Source organism: Trichechus manatus, unplaced genomic scaffold (assembly GCF_000243295.1).
Source record: "Trichechus manatus latirostris isolate Lorelei unplaced genomic scaffold, TriManLat1.0 scaffold00036, whole genome shotgun sequence".
NCBI lineage: Eukaryota > Metazoa > Chordata > Mammalia > Sirenia > Trichechidae > Trichechus > Trichechus manatus.
The window spans coordinates 14879077-14900232 of record NW_004443972.1 but is presented as its reverse complement, the minus strand read 5'-3'; the positions used below and the strand labels follow the sequence as shown (position 1 = coordinate 14900232).

General features: G+C 35.8%; 1 protein-coding gene across 18 annotated transcripts in view; it reads left to right on the top strand.

The window, feature by feature from the left end:
* Nucleotides 1–21156, top strand: part of BAZ2B (bromodomain adjacent to zinc finger domain 2B) — a 463486-nt gene that overhangs the window by 396529 nt on the left and 45801 nt on the right. For all 18 annotated transcript variants that reach the window (XR_002823946.1, XM_023730420.1, XM_023730423.1 and 15 more), the window contains 5 exons: nucleotides 6334–6474; nucleotides 9320–9574; nucleotides 10526–10740; nucleotides 12127–12201; nucleotides 13035–13278. Coding sequence is in view for 17 of the 18 variants with exons in the window: in XM_023730420.1 (XP_023586188.1) it covers nucleotides 6334–6474; nucleotides 9320–9574; nucleotides 10526–10740; nucleotides 12127–12201; nucleotides 13035–13278 (930 nt within the window). In the remaining variant the exon portion in view is untranslated. The remainder of the gene's footprint in view (nucleotides 1–6333; nucleotides 6475–9319; nucleotides 9575–10525; nucleotides 10741–12126; nucleotides 12202–13034; nucleotides 13279–21156) is intronic.

The following is a 21156-nucleotide window of genomic DNA, read 5'->3' as shown; positions in this document are numbered from 1 at the left end:
AGAAAGAATATTCAAGATGTTTATAATCATATGAGAGAGATAAAACTTTACAGTGTAAACAGTTAAGCAACACCTAGGCACGTTTTTACAGAAGATTCAGACTTTCACCCAGTCTTTTAGATAAACTTGCACCCAGTGGGTATTAACCAAATACTCCTATTTGTATTTGTCCATTTCCTCATTATTACTTAACATGCACAAGCTATAACTAGTGCAGTGTCAATAATGGGCATGCCTGGGCTCCATGTTCTGCCTCCTGTTACCTCCGAACAATAGGCTCAAATCTGTCAGTTTTACTAACTGCCTAGAGAACTAAGCTTATTATAAGGCCATGTAAAATTCAGGCAAGGCCAGTTGAAAATTCTGAATTGGCTTATGTGTAGCCCTTCATTATAAACTTTAATACCTTTAAGACCTTTAATTATTAGATTGAGAAGAAAGAAAAATAGAGGATAATAAAAATGCACATCTTGTGAGTAGTGTTTGAAGAATAATGATGTTCTAAAAAGTGTGCCTTTCACCTCATTAATTAATAATCTTCTACGGCATCTCAGACTATTCAGAGAAACTCCCTGCATCCATCAAATAAGGAAGGGAGCACAGTCACCACTTTTCTGATTCTTGGTGTAAAAGTCACTGATCTTACTTTTTGACTTAGTACTGACTCAATATTTATTTTTCACTACAAAAAGATCCCAAATTTCTATTTGTTCTATACTTAAAAAATCTAATTTCTGTAGTTTTGTCTTTAGGTAAATCTGCCATTAGTAAGAAAATTCAGACTTATGTAACTTTCCTTTATTGTTATCAGATTAATTTTAAAGAGACTTAGTATATCATAATAGCTCATAAATATTTTCATTAACATAATATAAGAAGAATATTCTTTAGCCTCATAAGTAAAAAAAGGCTTATTACTTTCAAGAATAATTCGAGTAATTTGAAATACTTCCTCTTTCATTATTAATGATCACTGGAAGCTTAAGGTGGTTTTGAACAACATGAGGAAGTAACATTTAACTCAAAAACTACTGTTTCAGCTATAAAAACTGCAAACTATACCAGTCACAAGTTTATAATTACTTTACTCCTATTAACTGAGTAATAACCATAGTAATGGTAACAGAGTCTTTTCTATGTCTCCCTAAGGATCAGTAAACTACAAAAGGTTGTTAAGCATGCGTCTATCAGAGAATGACTGTGTCAGCACTTTAGGAGACAAAACCATAACATGGAAGCCAGTAGTTCAGGTTCCAGAAGTCATCTAATAAGCAATTTGAAAGTAGAAAAATTCACAGCCCCCCAGTGATTCAAGTGATGAGAGTATTTTGTAATCCTGTATTTATACCAATCATTATTTTGTGAAAAATACAAAGTGGGATTGTACTTTTGCACTTTTGCAATATAGGCACTTTTATTTAAGTAAACCCATGTTTCAGTTAGAAACACAATATACAAATGTAATTAATTTTAAAATTGTCTCTAAAAACAAATGTGAAATGATTTTGTATTAACTACTCAATGAAGTGTTAAATGTTATGTAACAATAGATTTGAGAAAGCATTGTTATCAATTCAGTGTAGATACATTAAATCTCTGAGTTACCTGACTCAAGAATTAACATTTTGGTTTGAATTTAGACAGCATTTCTATAGCTGTAGCTATTCTAAACGATATTTAAAGATACTTAATCTAAAAGAAATATAGAATTTTTCACGTAAAACTTTGGTGAGTCTTAAGAAATTATGATAACTGAAAGATTATATTCTTTTTAAATATAATTACTTTATACCTATAAAATATAAGAAGTACCTTTAGGGTTTCTTCAATCATATGATACATACTTTTCATTTGTTTAAATTTAATTTTCATATTTTAAATGTAAAATTAAAATGTAAGAATGATAGGTTCTTTTAAAAAAATTACTCCTGATCTACTCGTACTCAATATGTGATCATAAAACGGTATCATTTTTGTTTTTTACATTTTGTCTTTTATAAATGGTTTATATTATTAATCTTACTTACACTTTTATTCTTCTTGTACCCTGAGGTAAACCTGTGCCTCTTAAATTGTATTTATGTCTTTTACATTTGAGTACAAGTTGCTGTCAGAAGAAATGTATTCTTCTAATCATGCCAAGAACTAACACCTAAGAGACCCAGCTGAATCATAAAATACAAAAACATCTTGCAACCTGGTCTCTTAAAAAGGGCCTGTTTTGCAATCTTATAAGTTGTAAACTTTGCAATAATAGGTCAAAGCATCTGAGTGACCACATTCCATGTTTTTTAAACTTACATAATTCTCAAATAGAAAAACATTATTTCATACATTCCTTATTGTGCTATAGATTTCTGGAAATACTTTTATTTATGCTTCTATAGTGTCCAAAATAATCTTTTCATGTGAGTAAAAAACTGTTCTGTTTTTTCTCCCTGTGCATCTTACACTGTTTAGAATAATTTAAATTTAATGTGTTTGTCATCAAAAGATGTTTCAACTTTGAAATGAAATTTTAAGTGACTTTTTAACTAATATATTAGTAACATTTTGATGCAAAAATATCTCATTACTTTAATTAGAATGATAAAAAGGTATTTTATTATGCATGAACTACATTCCAAGAATCTACATGTATTTCAGAAGTTTCTGTATCTGGAAAACTATGGTGGGGGAAAGGTGGAAAATGAAGTAGAAAAAAAAATTGAGAGGCGGCATACTAAGTTGCTTGTAATTATTTATAAACCACCAAAACCATTATAGGACAGAATAGAACTGCACCATAGGGTTTCCAAGGAGCATTCCAAGGTGGATTCGAACTGCTGACCTTTCTCAGGTTTGCAGCCGAGATCTCAACCACTGCCCACTGGGGATCTGTAATTATTTATAGTCAATCTAAAATATAGTCAGTACCCACCACATTTTTATCCGGTAACTCACACCTTCTACGTTTGTTTGCCAACCGCACCATCCCCCATGAGGTATTTTGGTATGCTTTGCTATGCCAGTTTTTTTCACATGTTGCTGTAAAAAGAAAAGTAGCACAGCAGGTTACAAAAATATCTCATGGCGGAAGGGCGCAGTTGGCAAACAAACATAGAAGGTGGATGTTATTTGAGTAAAAATATGGTATATTCTGTAGTCATTTGTAGGTAGTCTAAGTTATTGCCCTGAAATTTAACCAATATTAGCATAAAATATGATTTAACATTCCTTTCATGTTATAATAGGCTTAATAAGTCTTATCTCTGATAGGTCAAAGGTCTGTTGTGAACCGACTTTGCAAAATCAAAAAGTTCCGTTGTGAAATCATAACATTTGACATAATAACAAAATATAATATAGAAATTAGATGTAGGATCCAGTATGGCAGCTTAGTCTGTCAAGAAAAGGCTTATGATGCAAGCAAGTAGCTTCAAATTGACTACGCTGTCTTCTCAACACAGGTGTGTCACACAGTGCTGCTGGAGTGTGAGAAATTCACTCAGACTCATGAGATTTGAGACTAGAACTTGTGTGGGGCTAGATTCTAACTGGCCTTATATACCATTCTAAATATTGGTTGGCTGTTTAGTGGACTCTAGAAGCTCTGGTTTTTTGAGAATTATCTTGTACCAGAACCACAAGATTTCTTCTAGTCCTATACAATTCATACTAAATTTAGAGACTTCATTTTTCCACTGAAATATCCCTGATAGCAGACAAAAATTGATGCTTTAAGTAAAGTCCCACAAATTTCTGAGATTTTTGGAAACCGCAAAAGAAAAAGAAAAACAACAAACCCGTTGCCATCCAGTCGATTCCAACTTACGGCGACCCCATGTAGAACTACTCCATAAGGTTTTCTTGGCCATGATCTTTACACACGGGCTCTCCATGAGTTGAAAGTGACTCCACGGCAACTAACAACAAAAACAACAACAATGACAGTCTTTAAAGAAGCAGGTTGCTAGGCCTTTTCTTCCACAGAGCCACTGGGTGGGTTCAGTCTGCCAACCTTTAGGTTAGTAGTCAAGCACAAAGTCAAGAAACGAGTTATCATATAAGCAAGTAATTTGTGATTAATAGTACTAAGAACAGAGCTAACGGAATGAGGAATTCTACAAGTTACTATGATGTGAAGGACAGGAAAAGACCTAAGAAAAGAAAAGGCTGCAATATAACATTGGAGAAAATAAAAAGCCAAGTTTAGTATGGGTTGGTTGAGAATTTAGAGAGATTTGGGACTGAAGTTAGTGTTGTAATTGGCAGCTAAATGTAGTTTTCTCAGAATGTTTTATCTCCATGCCCTTATCATTCCATTGAATAGTGGCTTCAAGAAAGAGATGGGTAGAATGGAGACAAAAAAATCAAGAGAAGATTTTCTGCCTTTTCCTTTGCATTCTCTTGACCTTCCCACTGCAGGCTACCTATGTACTAAAAAATAAAAAAGGAAGAAGTAGAAGACGATTTAGGGAGATTAGGCTTTCGTCCGCTCCTAATTTATGTCTTTATACCTCTAACTTTACCAGTGGGAATGGAGATGTAAACCAGTGGGTGACAGAGATTCTAAGGCGTTCATAGTCTTTTCCCACTTGTATTTCTTCTCTCTTCCTGGCTAACTGTCTTGCACAGCACCAAGAAAATGTAGGAAGTCAGTAACTCTTTACCTCACCACCGTTACTAACTTGCCCCTTCTGCAAATGCCTGCCCCAGGTCACCAGAACCATTCCTAAGGAATTAACAAAAAACAAAAAAGGAAAAAAGAATACTGACCGCCCCCCTCCCCACACACACATACACAGATACTATTAACAAAAAGGAAGAAATGTTCCTAGTATCCAGGTGTTTTTCAGTTTTTTCCTCCTAGCTCTTGCCAAAAATGAATGCACATAAAATGTGGGATATAATAGTAAACATAGATTCATTCAACTTATTGTTGAATTTATCTCATAAGTTTAATGTACCATGGGACTGTAAAAATGGAATAATATAGTTCTTGTCTTGAGGAATTGACAGTGTTATTAGGGTGGAATGGGATTAGGATATGAGCAAAAATAATCAGTTATCTGGTCTAAGAGTGAGGAGGTGGTAGTGTTTAATTAGGGTTTAGATATGCAAGATGGGAGTAATGACCTTCCTGATCAAAGTGCTCCAATACAAGAAAGTCAGAAAGTAAGACATTTCTATTAGGAATAGCACAGCCCTAGTGGTGTAGTAGTTAAGAGCTTAGCTGCTAACTGAATGGTTGGCAGTTTGAATCCACCAGCTGTTCCTTGGAAACCCTATGGGACTGTTCTACTCTGTCCTACAGGGTTGCTATGAGTCGGAATTGATTCAATGGCAGTAGTTTTTTTGGTTTATCAGAAATAGCAAATAGTTTGATTAAATCTCCATAGGAGATAGAAGTGGGCGATAAGGTGGAAAAGAAAAGGAGTCCAAGTTAAAAAGTAAGGAGTTTGACCTTATTTTGATAGAAAATTGAAAGATTTTTAATCAAGGAAGGACATGACCAAAGCTAGGCCTTACAAAAATAAATAGGGTACGTGAGGGTAATAGGTTAGCATTGCCTGATAATTCTACTGTTATTTTTGTTTGAGGTATTACAATAAAATCATGGTTCTGGTTTTATGATACAGAGTCTCTAACTTTTTCTTCTGACTCAATATCATCCTTCACAACAGGGAGATAAGAGAGTTATTTCCATATTGTTGCCATTACACTAAATATTTTTGAAGGCTTTTGGAATTGCCTTCAGAACCTACTTTATATTCTCTTAAGTGTTGTTTATGGTGGTAAATAATAAATATTTTGATTTCATCACAGCTGCTATCTTAAGACCTGCTAATTCACTTTGAAAGAACTGCTTTTGCAAATTCAAAGATGTTGCTTCTGCTTTCTTACTGTAAATTCTGCTTTGCCTCCTGGAGCTACACAAAATTTTATATTAATACTTGTTATCTTTGTTTTTCAAATATGTAGCTGCCCATGTGCGTTTTGTATCCCTGTTTTTATTAATACATATCTTGTTCCCATGTTATAAACCTAGGAATGGTTTGAATACATTTTAAATAATGAAATAATATGCACTAAATCAAATATTAATGTTAAATATATATATACTCATAAGATTAGTTTGAAATTCAAGAGGTGAAAATAATGAAAAGCAAAATAAGTAATTATTTCTATATAATTCCACATCTGTTCCTAAACCTCCTAAGAGAAGGTCTATACTCTGTTCATGGAAATAGTAACATAACACTTTGATCACCTTTTAAATTTTAACTGGAGTTTTTTTTCAAACACATACAATGATTAAGGAGAATATGTGGACATGATTTTCTTTTTAAGGAAAAGGAACGGTTGAAGCAAGAAAAACGTGATGAGAAAAGATTAAATAAGGAACGTAAACTAGAGCAAAGAAGATTAGAGTTAGAAATGGCAAAGGAACTAAAGAAGCCTAATGAAGACATGTGCTTAGCAGACCAAAAGGTAATCTATACATCATGTGAATCATTTCATTAAAAAATGTTAATCTTCCCTGTGTTCTTACTTGATTCCTTTGCCTGAGCTGCCATTATGAAAGCTTTTCGTTTTTAACTAGAGCAGTGAATTTCCAAGTCTAGGTCGATTTGCCTCTCCTGGATGGCCACCAGTAAACCTCTCTAGAGCTCCTGTACTGATAATGGCAGTTCTTTTTTTTGTTTTTAATTGTGCTTTAAATGAAAGTTTACAGTTCAAGTTAGTTTCTCATACAAAAATTTATACACAGTGCTATGTGACCCTAGTTGCTCTCCCCGTACTGTGACATCACACTCCTCTTTTCCACCTCAGATTTCCTGTGTCCATTCAGCCAGCTCCCGTCCCTGTCTGCCTTCTCATCTCGCCTCTGGACAGGAGCTGCCCATTTAGACTCATGTATCTACTTGAGCTAAGAAGCACATTCTTCACAAGTATCACTTTATGTCTTGTAGTCCAGTCTAATCTTTGTCTGAAGCATTGGCTTCGGGAATGGTCTTAGTTTTGGGCTAACAGGGAATCTGGGGGCCATATCTTCCAGGGTCCCTCCAGCCTCAGTCAGACCATTAAGTCTGGTCTTTTTACTAGAATTTGAGTTCTGCACACCACTTTTCTCCTGCTCCGTCATAGGGCAGTTATTAATACATAAGTGGAGCACTAACAAACCTTTCTAATTTAATTGGAAATACTGCAAAAATCTACAAAGAAGAATTATAGAGGTAGATAGGTTATCCGTGTTTCATTTGGTTCGTCCCAGGCCTTCAGGCTCAGAAAGATCTAAGTCTTCCTCACCCCCACCCCATGGATATTTAAGTAAATTAGGATTTATAGTCTGTAGCCCCATTCAATGCTTTACTAGTAGTAGCTAACCTTTTTTAAGCACGTGTACTACATGCCAGGCACTATGCTAAGTGCGTTATTTGGAGTCTCATTCGATCCTTACCACGTTCCTGTGAAGGTGGTATTTACCTGCACTTACAGATGTGAAAACTGAGACACAAAGAGGTTAAGGAATTTGCCCAAGATTATACACCTAATAAGTGACAATTTAGATCCAAGCTCCAGTTTGTTAGACTCCTGAAGCTGTATGGTATATCATCCTGAAAACCAAGGAATTGTGTAGAACTAAAGTACTTCTTGTGTGTTGTCTCTAGTGCTTCATACATGTAAGGTTGCTAAAATCTACGAAAGTGGAAATGTAGAAAGATCAAAATAATCTTGGCAACCAGCATGATTTCACATACTTTGAGTAAAAATCAGTTATTTTGACTATATGTAAAAAAATGGTACTTCTAGAAAATTATATTGATAACACGTATCATCTCTATTATACTGTTGCAATAACTTATTATGCTTGGTCAGTATCATCCATATTTACTTATATACCATATTTATCTCAGATATAAATAATGATTGTCCCTTGATTTATATAAACTCTTTTCTAAGATGTTTAAAGCAAACTTTTAATACCCTAGTAGAAATTGAATTATATTAATATTCTATTTATCTACTTAGCATAAATGCTATTAAATAAAAATGAAAGTATACTTACTAGTTTTAATCATCTGGGTGTTTAAAATTTCCTAAGTACATTATAGTTATATAGGCTAACACATCTAATGAGCTCATAGTGAGCAAATTTTTAAAATCTTAAGTGAGCTTTATTTTCTTGCAGCTTTTATTTTTATTTAAATGACACATATTGTAAATATATAAGTATCAGAAATTTAAGTCTGTTTTAAGCTATGCTTAGCTTTGTCATATAAATTATGTTCGAATTATATGGAAATGCATGTGTCTGATATGGTTCAGGAAAAAAAGAAAACTCCGATTTAACTGTTTTTCAAATGAAACATAAAACATTTGTGTGGTATCAGCTATTATCCATAGTTTTGTGTTCCACACAATATTAGTAGAAAAAGGCTTTGGATAGTTATTTCAGTAGGTGCAGGGGTGAGGAACATTTTTGAACAAGGACTAATTCAGATAAATAGAAGTATTTACAAGTCACGTTTTAGTCAAAATTTAAAGTAGTTTTATTGAGTCCCATCCATGTACAAAAATGTTTTTAATAGATTACCTATTTATTGAATTTTTAAAATGTCCATGGCAAACTGGTAATACAGTTTAGTCATTAAAATGTTAATATGTGAACATCTTTGAGAAGTGAACATATTTGAACAGAGGCAGCTTTTTTTATCTTTAATACTGAATCCCAGTGTTTAACGAAATACAGGGGAACCTAAAGACTGTGGGTTGCATTGTAACTGGGTTCATGTTCAGGGTCGTTGTGTTCCGATAATGTAGGCCTAGTAATTTATCTGCATTTGTTAGCCACAGATAGTACCACTCTCCCAGCTGTACAGCCCACAGATGCACGAGGTTAGTTTCTGAGCTACCAAAAAGGTGTGAATTATAAATCAGTCTCCATCATTAGAAGAAAGCAGCGCACATACCCTACTAAGTAGGTCCATGGTAAAGTAGTGTTGAAATGTTTCTTATATGTTATTTAACTTTTGCTTCAGTTATTATAATCTACGTTTTATCAATATGTAAGTTAATTAAAATTAGTATTCTCTTTTGCAGAGATCTAAGTTCATATTGAGTTCATTCAGAATTTATTGAATGGTTACTTGTGTTCAAGACCCTATGCTCAGTACTATGAGGGTGGCAGACATGCCACCAGGGAGTTTACCATCCAGAGGGAAAACCACTGGTACAAGTGAAAGAAAGATAGCAGCTTATTATAATTTAGAAATTCATGGTTCTTTAAATTTTAAATTTATTTTATTTATGGATTTATGTATTTTATTTCCAGCCTTTGCCAGAGTTGCCTCGTATTCCAGGACTTGTTCTCTCTGGAAGTACATTTTCAGACTGTCTCATGGTGGTGCAGTTCTTACGAAACTTTGGTAAAGTTTTGGGCTTTGATGTGAATATTGATGTTCCAAACCTGAGTGTTCTTCAAGAGGGATTGCTAAATATAGGGGACAGCATGGGTGAAGTACAAGACTTGCTTGTGAGGCTCCTCTCAGCTGCTGTATGTGATCCAGGTCTAATTACAGGATACAAGGTAAAAAAAACAAAATATAAAAAAAAAAATCTTAAAATTCTTACTATTAGTGCATTGATAGCTAGCTATAGAGTGTTAGCAGATTGTGTAGACTGATCCAATTTTTTCCACATGTCTCACAAAGTTAAATGTAGATTTGCTTCTGGTTACATTTGATGCAAACCTAGAAAAACCTGATATATAAAGCCTAAGGAATGTGGCCTATTCCTAAGAGCTTCTCTAGCTCTAGGCAAAGACCAAACTGGTTAGAGGAATTACCCAAGTGGTATTCAACAAAACCAGAGAATTCATAATTCATAGAACAATGATAAATTGTGTGTGCCTTCTGAAGTTATACTTTGTTCTCTCTGAATCACTGTGAATAACGTGAGGCTAATCAAGGCACCTACAGACCAGCACGTTGGCTCTGTATTGCTCAGTGGATGCTCAATAAATTCAAATTTATCCTAATTCCAATTAACATACACATTCCAGTCAGCTTTGCTCTAGATAATATTGTGGAGAAGAAGGCCTCCAGAAGCACATGTAGTTTTTCCTCCATCTCCCCATTCATTCAGTGAACTAGGCAATGAAACCCATGACACTCTAAAGCCGGAAAACACAGCATCAGTAATAGTGCTTTTGAACCTCACCACCCTGGGACAAGCTTGGGATAGTTTCTGTTGTCAGAGAAGTTGTGATAGATGATTTGTAACTTCTGCTACACATGAATATACTTCTTCCTGCCTGACTTTTAACCAAGGGTTTAAAGAAGGAACCAAAAGATAGAAGTATTTGAGTACTTTTCTACCACTTGTTGCCTGTTTTAATCTTCGCTTCACCAAAAATGTGAATAAAATCCTTGTCAGTAATATGTAAACCATGTAACACCAGTATTTTTTAATCTTACTGTTTTTATCATATGAATGAATGGTTATGATCAATACCAATAAAAGCATCAAACTTTTTTAGGCGAAAACAGCTCTTGGAGAGCATTTGCTGAATGTTGGTGTGAATCGAGACAATGTTTCCGAGATTTTGCAGATTTTCATGGAAGCACACTGTGGACAAACTGAGCTTACTGAAAGCCTGAAGACCAAAGCTTTTCAGGCGCACACTCCAGAGCAGAAAGCTTCAGTCCTGGCTTTCCTGATCAATGAACTAGCGTGCAGCAAGAGTGTGGTGAGGTAAGTGTATGCCCAGTCTTTTCTGGTGATTCTTTTCAGTTTTTAATTTGTCCAATCACAAAGTTATATAAATTATAGAAAATGTCTGATTTACAGACTAGCATAAAGAAGAAAATTAGGCTTACACTTAATCTCACCATTCAGAAATGACCACTAATACTATTTTAATGTGTATTTCTTTGTAGTCTTTTGAAAAGAAAATTTGGATCATACTGTGTATAGTCCTGGTAACGTGTTTTGTTTATTTAATAATTTTATTCTCTATATCCTGGAAAATTATGTTTTTTTCTTACAGTGGTGCCAGAATCCAGCACCATTGCAAAAATCCAGAACTTTTCTTTCCTTGAAATCTTTCGAGGACAGAGAAATACCTAATTTTTCTTAGTGACTATTCATAGAACTATCTAGCCACTTTTTATTTTGTTGTATGCTAATACAACTTTAGATTATTAGTTTATCAGTGTATTAATTAGTACTTTTTAAAAAGTATTTAATCTCACTTAAGATTCAAAGTAAGTTATTCACTCTATAATTTTAAGATTTGGTGAACAAATTCATGTTCACATTGTTCTTGTTTTTCATTATTTTACAGATTTTAATTATGTTCCTTTTAGTCCTTTATCCTTCTAGGAAGAAGGTTAATGTAAATATTCAGAGCCAGGCATTTCTACTGTTTCTGAACATTTTAAGTTTTCTGTATATATCTTAGCTGTGATGTTGTATTAATATGATTTTTCATTTGTTTTTGCTGTTTATTGGCAATCACTCCCAAAAAGTGTGATAGTATTTAAGTTTTACAATTTCATGAATGTGTAATTTCATTAAGCACAAACTTGACAACAAATGGTAATGCTGAGTAGCGCTTATTTAAAACACACACACACACCCAAATTCAATGTAAAGAGTACATATGGCTCTACTTTACCAGGAGAGATGTACCACTGTTTGACTCATTACCATCACCAGATAACCATAATATTCTCAGGTTTTGTTTGGATGTTTATATACATGTATATTGTATGTATATATGTATATACCATGTGCTTATTTAAATTTTCATGTATATTCTGATCTACTGCTATAGCTTTGGAAATGATCAGATCTTAAGTATATGCAAACCAAAACTTAGAATGCTATAATTCTGAGGCAATTGGTGGGTAGTTCCCTTCTTGCTTTAAGGTTGAAAACCACAGTGAATTTTGTAATAATACTAATGTTGTATCCATTGAAGAAGTTAGTTTTTCAACAATATGTACATGTATGTATAAACACATGTATATGCATATATATACACACACAAGATCAGTTGAATCATTTTTATGTACAAAAATGCATTGGCTTAATTGGGTTTAATTAATGTCTTTTAATAAATTTGTGCATTGGCAGTGAAATCGACAAGAACATTGATTATATGTCAAACTTGAGGAGAGATAAGTGGGTGGTAGAAGGTAAACTTCGCAAGTAAGTATTATTTTATTAAAATTAACATACTTTTCCCCTTTGTTCAAGTTTCCCAGGAAAACATACAAATTGCAAGGACAGAAATTAAACTTTATTTTATTTAAGATTTAGAAAAGGTAATTAGAATGGAATATGAAGTTAATAAAGCTCAGGACCAGAATTTGCAGTGGACAAAATATATATATAATGAGATTCATTGAACTTATATGCTTCAAACTTGGAAGAAAGTCAGTTTATCTTTTTTCTTTCAGAGTAGTCAAGCAATCACATTTTTAAAGATTCTTGTTGCTATCAGGTTGTTTTTGTTATGATTAGAATCTGTTTGGAACTACCACTTTTTTCTTAATTGCTTTCTAATTAAAGTTTGCTTTTGAAGAGAGTCTAATATAGCCAAACTTATTCAACATTAAAACTTAATTAGCTTCCTGCCAGGAAATATAATGCTGAAATTATTCAACCTGTATGCTAAGAGGATAGTTTCTTTACAGTTACTTGAATTGAAATGTATTCAATCTGATAGTATGGGATTAGTAATTATCACTTGGCCATTATTAGAGTTAATCTTTTCAGCTTTCTAAGTTTTAATTTTTCATATGGTTTAATTCCAAAGAGATATGTAAAATAACTCTTGAAAGTTAATATATTCTATAATTTATGTAAAACACATTTCTTAAATTTTCCTAATTCTAATTTGTATTGTTACTGATTTATTGCTTGATGTAGGAGAAACACCATAAGGTATTTTTGCTTAAAACTCATGTTATGCTCTTTAAAAAGTATAGAGAGAAGCCTTTTCTTCTCTTCCATGATTATGATTTTTATCATCTTTATAGGCTCAGGATCATTCATGCTAAGAAAACAGGGAAAAGAGACACTTCAGGTGGCACTGATCTTGGGGAAGAACAGCATCCCTTGGGCACACCCACCCCAGGACGGAAGCGAAGAAGAAAGGGAGGAGACAGTGATTATGATGACGATGATGACGATGATAGTGATGAACAAGCTGATGAAGATGATGAGGATGAAGAAGATAAAGAAGATAAAAAAGGAAAGAAGGCTGATGTCTGTGAAGACGAGGTAATTAAATTTAGGTTGATTTTAATACTTAGCTGAAAGACTGCATAACATAATCGAAAAATAACACTCAGTTCGGAGGCAGATCGACTTGAGTTTGAATTCCATTTTTGATACTTGCCTTCGTTCCTTTATCTGAAAAATGACTATTATAGTACTCATGATGTTTTTGTGATGGTTAAATATTGGATAGAATGCCTACACATAGAAGGCACGTACATTGAATAAAAGAAATTAGGCTTTTCTTTCTTCATACACCTACTCCTCACTTATCCATGCTCTCGTTATCCAACATTTCAAATTTATGACAATAGTAAAAAATCTACTATCTGACTATTTTGCGCATTAATGAGGCAGTGGGCATGGCAGCAAAGGCTGCAGAGCGTCCCCTCCCTCGAGGAGGGTCTCTGGGCCGCCTCGGGAAGCTGGGCCATGCTGCCCCACGCCCTCTGCTTCCTCCTGTCAGCAGGGACACCACATCCAGCTGCCATTAGGGGCTGGCCTCCTCCGTGGCCACAGCCTCCGGGCGGAGATGCAGGAAGTACCACGCCAGCAGGTGCCTAGTCTGGGTTCCTAGCTGCTATACAGCCTGAGGCCCTGCAGCTTAAAATTGCTGTGGGCTGGGAAGGGAGGAAAGAAAGAGGCATCAGAGAGGGTGTTTGGAAGAAATGCATGAGATTTTAATGACATGCCACAGTGAGCCAAACTGGGCTTGAAGCCTCCCCCTCAGTGGGTCCAGATGCGCAGCCAGGCTCCCAGCACCCTCACAGGAAGACCTGAGCCTTGGTGACTCTTGATCAAAAGTCCTAGTCTCTTATGATCAAAAATTAATAAGGCACTGATAGTCCCCTCTCAGTATACAGTCTCACTGAAGAAGAATTACAAAAAGAAAATATAATGTGTTAATGTATAACTGCTTTGACAGTGATATGTATAATGTGCCAACCAGGTACAGAAGAAGGACATTTAGCCTTTCTGAGGAACAAACTCCCACAAAGGCTTCCTGGATCCATAAGCTGAGGCTACAAGCTGGGCTGAATGTTAACCTGGGGAAGACTCTGAGGAAGAGCAGTCCAGGCAGAGGGAACAGCATAAACAAAGGCACAGAAACGTGAAAACATAATGTGTTTTTAAAGGAATTACAAATGGTTCAGAATTACTAGAGAGCTTCACACACAACAATGATGGCCTAGGATTTTGTGCTTTTTAGGTGATAGGAAGCCGTTGAAGGGTTATATATGCAGAGGAATGACATGGTCAGACTTGATTTTCAGGTGACTTACTCTGGCAATTCTGTGAAAGGTAGAAGTAGATTTGGATAGGGCAATATTAGAGGTGGGGAGATCAGTCAGGAGGTATTGCACTAGTTCAGGTGAGATGTGAGGGGTCTGAAACTAGAGCAATGGTAGATAGATGGAGAAGGAGGAAACAATTCACTAAGTATTTAAGAGGAAGAGTGGGCAAGACATGAAGATGGACTGTGTGGGTTGATGAAAGGTAGGGTTTATTCCCAACTATCTGGCTTGGGAGACTGCATACTCTTGTTGCCATTAACTAAGATAGGGAACTTAGGAGAAGTGGAGTAAATAGGTGATGGGAGATAGGGAACAAATATTTGAAGACAGGAAATGATGATAGGTTCGTTTGGGACACGATGAGTTTGAAGTGCCTATGCAAAAGTTCTGAAGAGGACTTGAAGCACTTACTGATGAAGATCAAAGACTATAACCTTCAGTATGGATTGTACCCCAATGTAAAGAAAACAAACATCCTCACAACTGGATCAATAAGCAGCATCATGATAAACAGACAATATTGAAGTTGTCAAGGATTTCATTTTACTTGGATCCACAATCAACGCCCATGGGAACAGCAGTCAGGAAACAAACAACTTATTGCATTGGGCAAATCTGCTGCAAAAGACCTCTTTAAAGTGTTGAAAAACAAAGATGTCACTTTGAGGAGTAAGGTGCACCTGACCCAAGCTATGATATTTTCAGTTGCCTCATATGCATGCAAAGGCTGGACAATGAATAAGGAAGACCAAAGAAGAATTGATGCCTTTGAATTATAGTGTTGGTGAAGAATAGTGAATATACCATGGAATGCCAGAAGAATGAGCAAATCTGTCTTGGAAGAAGTACAGCCAGAATGCTCCTTAGAAGCAAGGATGGTGAGACTTCATCTCACATACTTTGGACATGTTATCAGGAGGGACCAGTCCCTAGAAAAGGACATCATGCTTGGTAAAGTAGAGATTCAGCGAAAAAGAAGAAGACCCTCGACGAAATGGATTGACACAGTGGCTGCAACAACGCACTCAAATCATAACAATTGCGAGGATGGCCCAGGATCGGGCAGCTTTTCACTCTGTTATACGTGGGGTTGCTATGAGTTGGAACCAACTCAGTGGTGCCTAACAGTAACAACAACATGCAAAAGTCCAGCAGTCAGTTGAATTTAAGAATCTGAAACACAAAGAAGAGTTCAGTTTTAAAGATATAAATCTGGAAGTTATTAGCACATAGATGATAGTTGTCTTAGTCATCTAGTGCTGCTCTAACAGAAATACCACAAGTAAATGACTTTAACAAAGAGAAATTTATTTTCTCACAGTCTAGTAGGCTACAAGTCCAAATTCAGGGCGTCAGCTCCAGAGGAAGGCTTTCTCTCTGTCGGCTCTGGAGGAAGGTGCTCGTTGTCATCAGTCTTGCCCTGGACTAGGAGCTTCTCTGTACAGGAACCTTGGGTCCAAAGGACGTGCTCTGCTCCTGGCACTGCTTTGTTGGTGGTATGAGGTCCCCAGTTCTCTGCTTGCTTCCTTTTCCATTTATCTCTTGTAAGATAAAAGGTGGTGCAGGCCACACCCTAGGGAAACTCCCTTTACATTGGATCAGGGATGTGACCTTAGTAAGGGTGTTATACAATCCCACCCTAATCCTCTTTAACATAAAATTACAATAACAAAATGGAGGATAGCCACACAATACAGGAAATCATGGCCCAGCCAAATTGATACACACATTTTTGGGGGGACATAATTTAATCCATGACAATAGTTTAAAATTATGAGAGTGGAAGAGATTACACAAGGTGATTGGTCTAGTGAATAGTGGACCAAGGTTGGAACCCCAGGAAACATCAACATTTAAGAGGAACCCACACAGATTCTTGTTCAAGAAGGAACAGTCAGAGAGGTAGGAAACTTCTGTAGTGGGTTTGGGGTCCCCAAGACCACCTCTAGGTTCGATGATTCACTCAACACATAGTCGTACTTATGGCTATGATTTATTATAGTGCAAGAATCCAAAGCAAAATCAGCAAAGCAAAAAGGTGCATGGGGCGAAGTCCGAAAGAAACCAGGTGCAAGCTTCAAAGAGTCATCTCCCAGTGGCATCACACAGGCTGAGATTAATTTCCCCAGCAACAGGTTGTAACAATACATGTGTAATGTTGCCTACCAGGGAAGCTTATTAGACAGTCAGAGCCAGGGTTTTTGTGGGGGGCTGCTCACATAGGCCTCCTCTGCATAGCATGTGCCAGAATTCGACTCCCAAAAGAAAAGCAGGTATTCAGCATAAACCACATTGTTTGCACAGAGTTTAGGTTCAGTGAGCTAATCTTGACAGTTAGGTTGGTGGGAAGCCTCCCAAGATCAAAGTTCCCAGACGCCAACCAAGAGCCAACCTTGTAAGTAGGCCTTTCAAAGAACAGCAGTCAGCCCTGCTCTGTTAACCTTTTTCTACATATATAGTAATAACAGAAATCAAGAAAAGTGAACATTTCAATAAGAAGGGAGTGATAAAAGTGTTAAACCAATAGGGTTCTAGCATGATGAGGAGTGAAGTATTTGTTGGATTTGGAAACAATAGAACTCATTGGTAACCTATGTCAGTGCTGTCTCATTAGAGGAGTGAGAGCAGAAGCCAGGGTATAATGGGTTGAGAAAAATAATAAGTGAGAAAGTAGAAATGACTGTTTAAAGCACTGTGCCTCACCAGAAAGGATAGCAGCTAGGGAGGACAAAGAGTCAAGGATTTTTCCGATGTAAAAGAATTGAGATGATTTTTGGTTGACGGGAAAGAACCAATAAAATGAGAGAGGGAGGTTGAAGATTAAAGAGATGAAGAGAATAATTAATAGTATGAAGTCCGTAAAGATATTGGAGGGGTTTCAATCAAAGTGAAAGAGCTAGCCTTGAAGAGTAGGCCAAAGGGAAGAAGACAAGGCCATAGTGTATGTGTGTGTGTTTTTAGGGACCAGCTACCATAAACCATTGAAATAGACATGAATAAAAGAGAGAGAACAGTTGGAGTTAATCTTTCTATGAGCAATGAATGCTATAAATATTGATATGGCTATAGAATGGCACTTAAAGAACAATATACAGCTAGCTACTCCTTCTGCCCTCAATGCCAGGACTATTCAGCTAAGGAAGTCTAGAAAGAACTCTTTTTCTTTCCTGCATCAATTCATTGGTACTGGAGAAACAAAAATAGAAAGCTTAGAGGGATGAAATTATTGATCAAATTTATGACTGAATCTGGATAATAATGTAGAACTTATAAAAGCATATGCTACACAGTTCTCTTTCATAAGTAAAAATACATAAACACAAAGTGTTTTCGTAAATGTTATATTATAAACCAGAACAATAAAAAATCACTACAGTGAACTTCTTTTAAGAGAGTACCAATATGAAAAGGAGACTACATTGACCTTCCTTGAAGAAATAAATTATTTCATAATTTGGTACTTTTGAAACCACTTGATCATGTACTTTCATCTTGTGACAAATAATGTGAAGGGCATGTAGTTGGGGTATCTGAAGTGTAATTACTCAAACAAAAGATACCATTTGTAAGCCATCTACTTCCTTTGACAAGTAGAGTTATTGCCATAGCAGGAATTAAACCTTGCTGACCAATATTAATCAACTTTTCAGAGAATTAGTATCCCTTTCAGCATTTAATATTATAAATTATTTTAAAGTGTTACCTCTCATAAATTTGACTACCCTGTATTGGAATTTCAGTGTATTCCACTGGATAGCTGTCCCAGTAAATTAGACATTATTAGCAAAAATTATTTGCTTCACCTGGCTTCTTTTTTTACACGGAGAATTAGCAAACAATACATTTTATCTTTACAAATAGAATATTTCAAAATCTTTATTAATATTTCCAAGAGCAGATATGTCACTTAAAGTAATATTTTATTTTTTTATTAGTCTTCAGTTATAGAGTTGAATAGATTGCAGGATTTCATTGATCGAAATTTCGGCAAATTTGTACCTTGTCATTAACGTGACAGAGCAATTTAAATTTTTTTAAATAAAAATATTTTAGGTACTAATAAGCCAAATTAACATTTTTAAATGATTTGAGAGTTATTCTTTATAATGAAGAACTGGTAGCTACTTACTGATTTCCTAAATAAATAAAATTTTGACTACTTAATTAACTTGATCAACAAGAAAGGCACATTATTCCTCCAAAAATAGGTTTGGCCTCTTGACTAAGATATAGGTAGATTGTCAATAGTTGTACTCCTTAAAGGATTATAAGACAAAGAGCCTTTCCGTTGAGAGCCATGTACCATTGCCATCAAGTCGATTCTGACTCATAGCGACCCTATAGGACAGAGTAAAACTGTCCCGTAGGGTTTCCAAGCCTGTGATGTTTACAGAAGCAGACTGGCTCATCTTTCTTCTATGGAGCAGCTGGTGGGTTCAAAATGCCAACCTTTTGGTTCGCAGCCAAGTGTTTTAACCACTGTGCAACCGGGGCTCCAAGATCCATATAATCCCCTTCAATTAGAAAATACTGACCTTGAATAGTCAAAGGCCTTCGTCTCAAAGATGATTTCCCTCCTCTCTTTACTCTTAATTCCTTCAACAGATGGAGTCTTTCCATAACACCTAGGTTTGTGTAGCGCCTACTTGAGCTTTAACCTCACAACTTGGCATGTAAGGGGTTATGTGTACAATTAAACTATGATATATAGGGGCATATAATAGCCTTTTCTTTTTTGGTTGGGAAACCTTGGGGAACTATGGTAGGCATAGATTCTACGTGCTTAGTTTTGTTGTCATTATTGCCTTTTTTTCTGGTCTTCCAACTTCCCTCTAATCTCTGAAAATTCTAGCAACTATTAGCTGTCTTAGGGCTGGGTTCTCTAGAGAAGCAAAACTAGTGAAGCGTGTGTATATATACGTAGATTTATCCAAGGAAATGACTCACACGAATGTGGAGGCGGGCAAGTCCCAAGTTCGTGGTCATGCGTCAGGCTAGAGGCTTCTCCTGACTCACATGGTTATAGGGGCTGATGAACCCCAGATCAGCAGGTCAGACAACAAGCCGCTGGCTCATGGGCTGCAAAAGCTGACAAATCTCAAAATCGACACGTCAGACGGCAGGCAGCTGGCTGCAAAAGCTGGCAAATCCCAGAATCAGCAGGTCAGACGACAGGCTCACGTCTCAAGAACTGGAAGTCAAATGATGGTGAATCGGATGTAGGATCCAGAGCAAGCGAGCTTTTCCAGAATATCTGTATATATTGGATGCAGGCCACAACCCCAAGGAAACTCTCTTTTCAACTGATTGGCTGCTCACATTAGATCGCAAAATGGAGGATGACTACATCAGATCACAGAATGGAAGATTACTATATCATTATATAACTGCCAAATTATATCATTACATAACTGTCAAACTATATTACACAACTGCCAAACCACTGAGAATCATGGCTCAGCCAAGTTGACACACAACCTTAACCAACACATTAGCCAAAAATTTTAAAGTAAAACTTTAGAAGACATTTTATTTATTTCTTGTCATAGGAGGAGTCTTAAAAATGGAAGTTAGTTATTTTGTCTGATATATGCCTAATCTGATGTGTTTCAAATATTTAATGAATTTTACTTTTGTATTAGCAAATTATCAAACATTTGTCCTGCTGGTCACAGGATCATTGTAGAATCATATAGGTATGTAAATATCTATTTTAGAGTCCAGACTTAAGTGTTGTTGAGCCTGTTCTCTTTTAAGGTTTTTTTTTCATCCCAAATATAATTCATATTACTGAATACATTAAAGCCAAATGCCTTCATAACTTGGTCCCCTAAATTTGGATAAGATGCAGATAAATGACAGATAATGATAAAAACTATTCGGGTCTGCCTTTCATTAAATTTAGCTAGTTGGGTAGATGGCCATACTAATTGGTGGCAGTGTGGCTTTTTAAAAATGCTTATAGAAAGTGAACCTTAAAACCAAGTTCTTGTTTTTTAAATTTAAGATGTAACACGCCTTATTATTAAAGAAGAAATTCCAGAAGGAAGAAAAGTAACCTTATTCACCTTTTATATGCCAGGAACTCTGCTAGATGCTTTCAGACCTATTCTTACTTAGTCCTCACAACAATCCCATGTTATAGATGTTATAGATAATGTTATTGCCAATTTACAAATAAGGAAATAGTCTTAGAAAAGTTACATAATTTGCCCATATCAAGTAGTGCAGCTGAGATCCAAAGAAGCCCATGTATTTTGTATTATTTCATGATCTCCCTCTAAAACATATAATTTGGGGGTAGTTTTCCCATTTTCATTTTCTGGAATGAAAATCTCATATAAGCACATGCAAACTGTCAATTTATGAAATTAATACTGTATATCATAGAGGTTTTTTTTATTGATGTAATTGAATGAAGTTTACATTTCAAGTTAGTCTCCCATACAGAATTTTTTTTTTAACATACATTGTTATGAGACCCCAACCGCTCACCCCATTCTGCGACAGCACCCTCCTCCCCTCTGCCCCTGATTCCCCATGAACATTCAACCAGCTCCTAACTCTCTCTGCCTTCCCCTCTCAC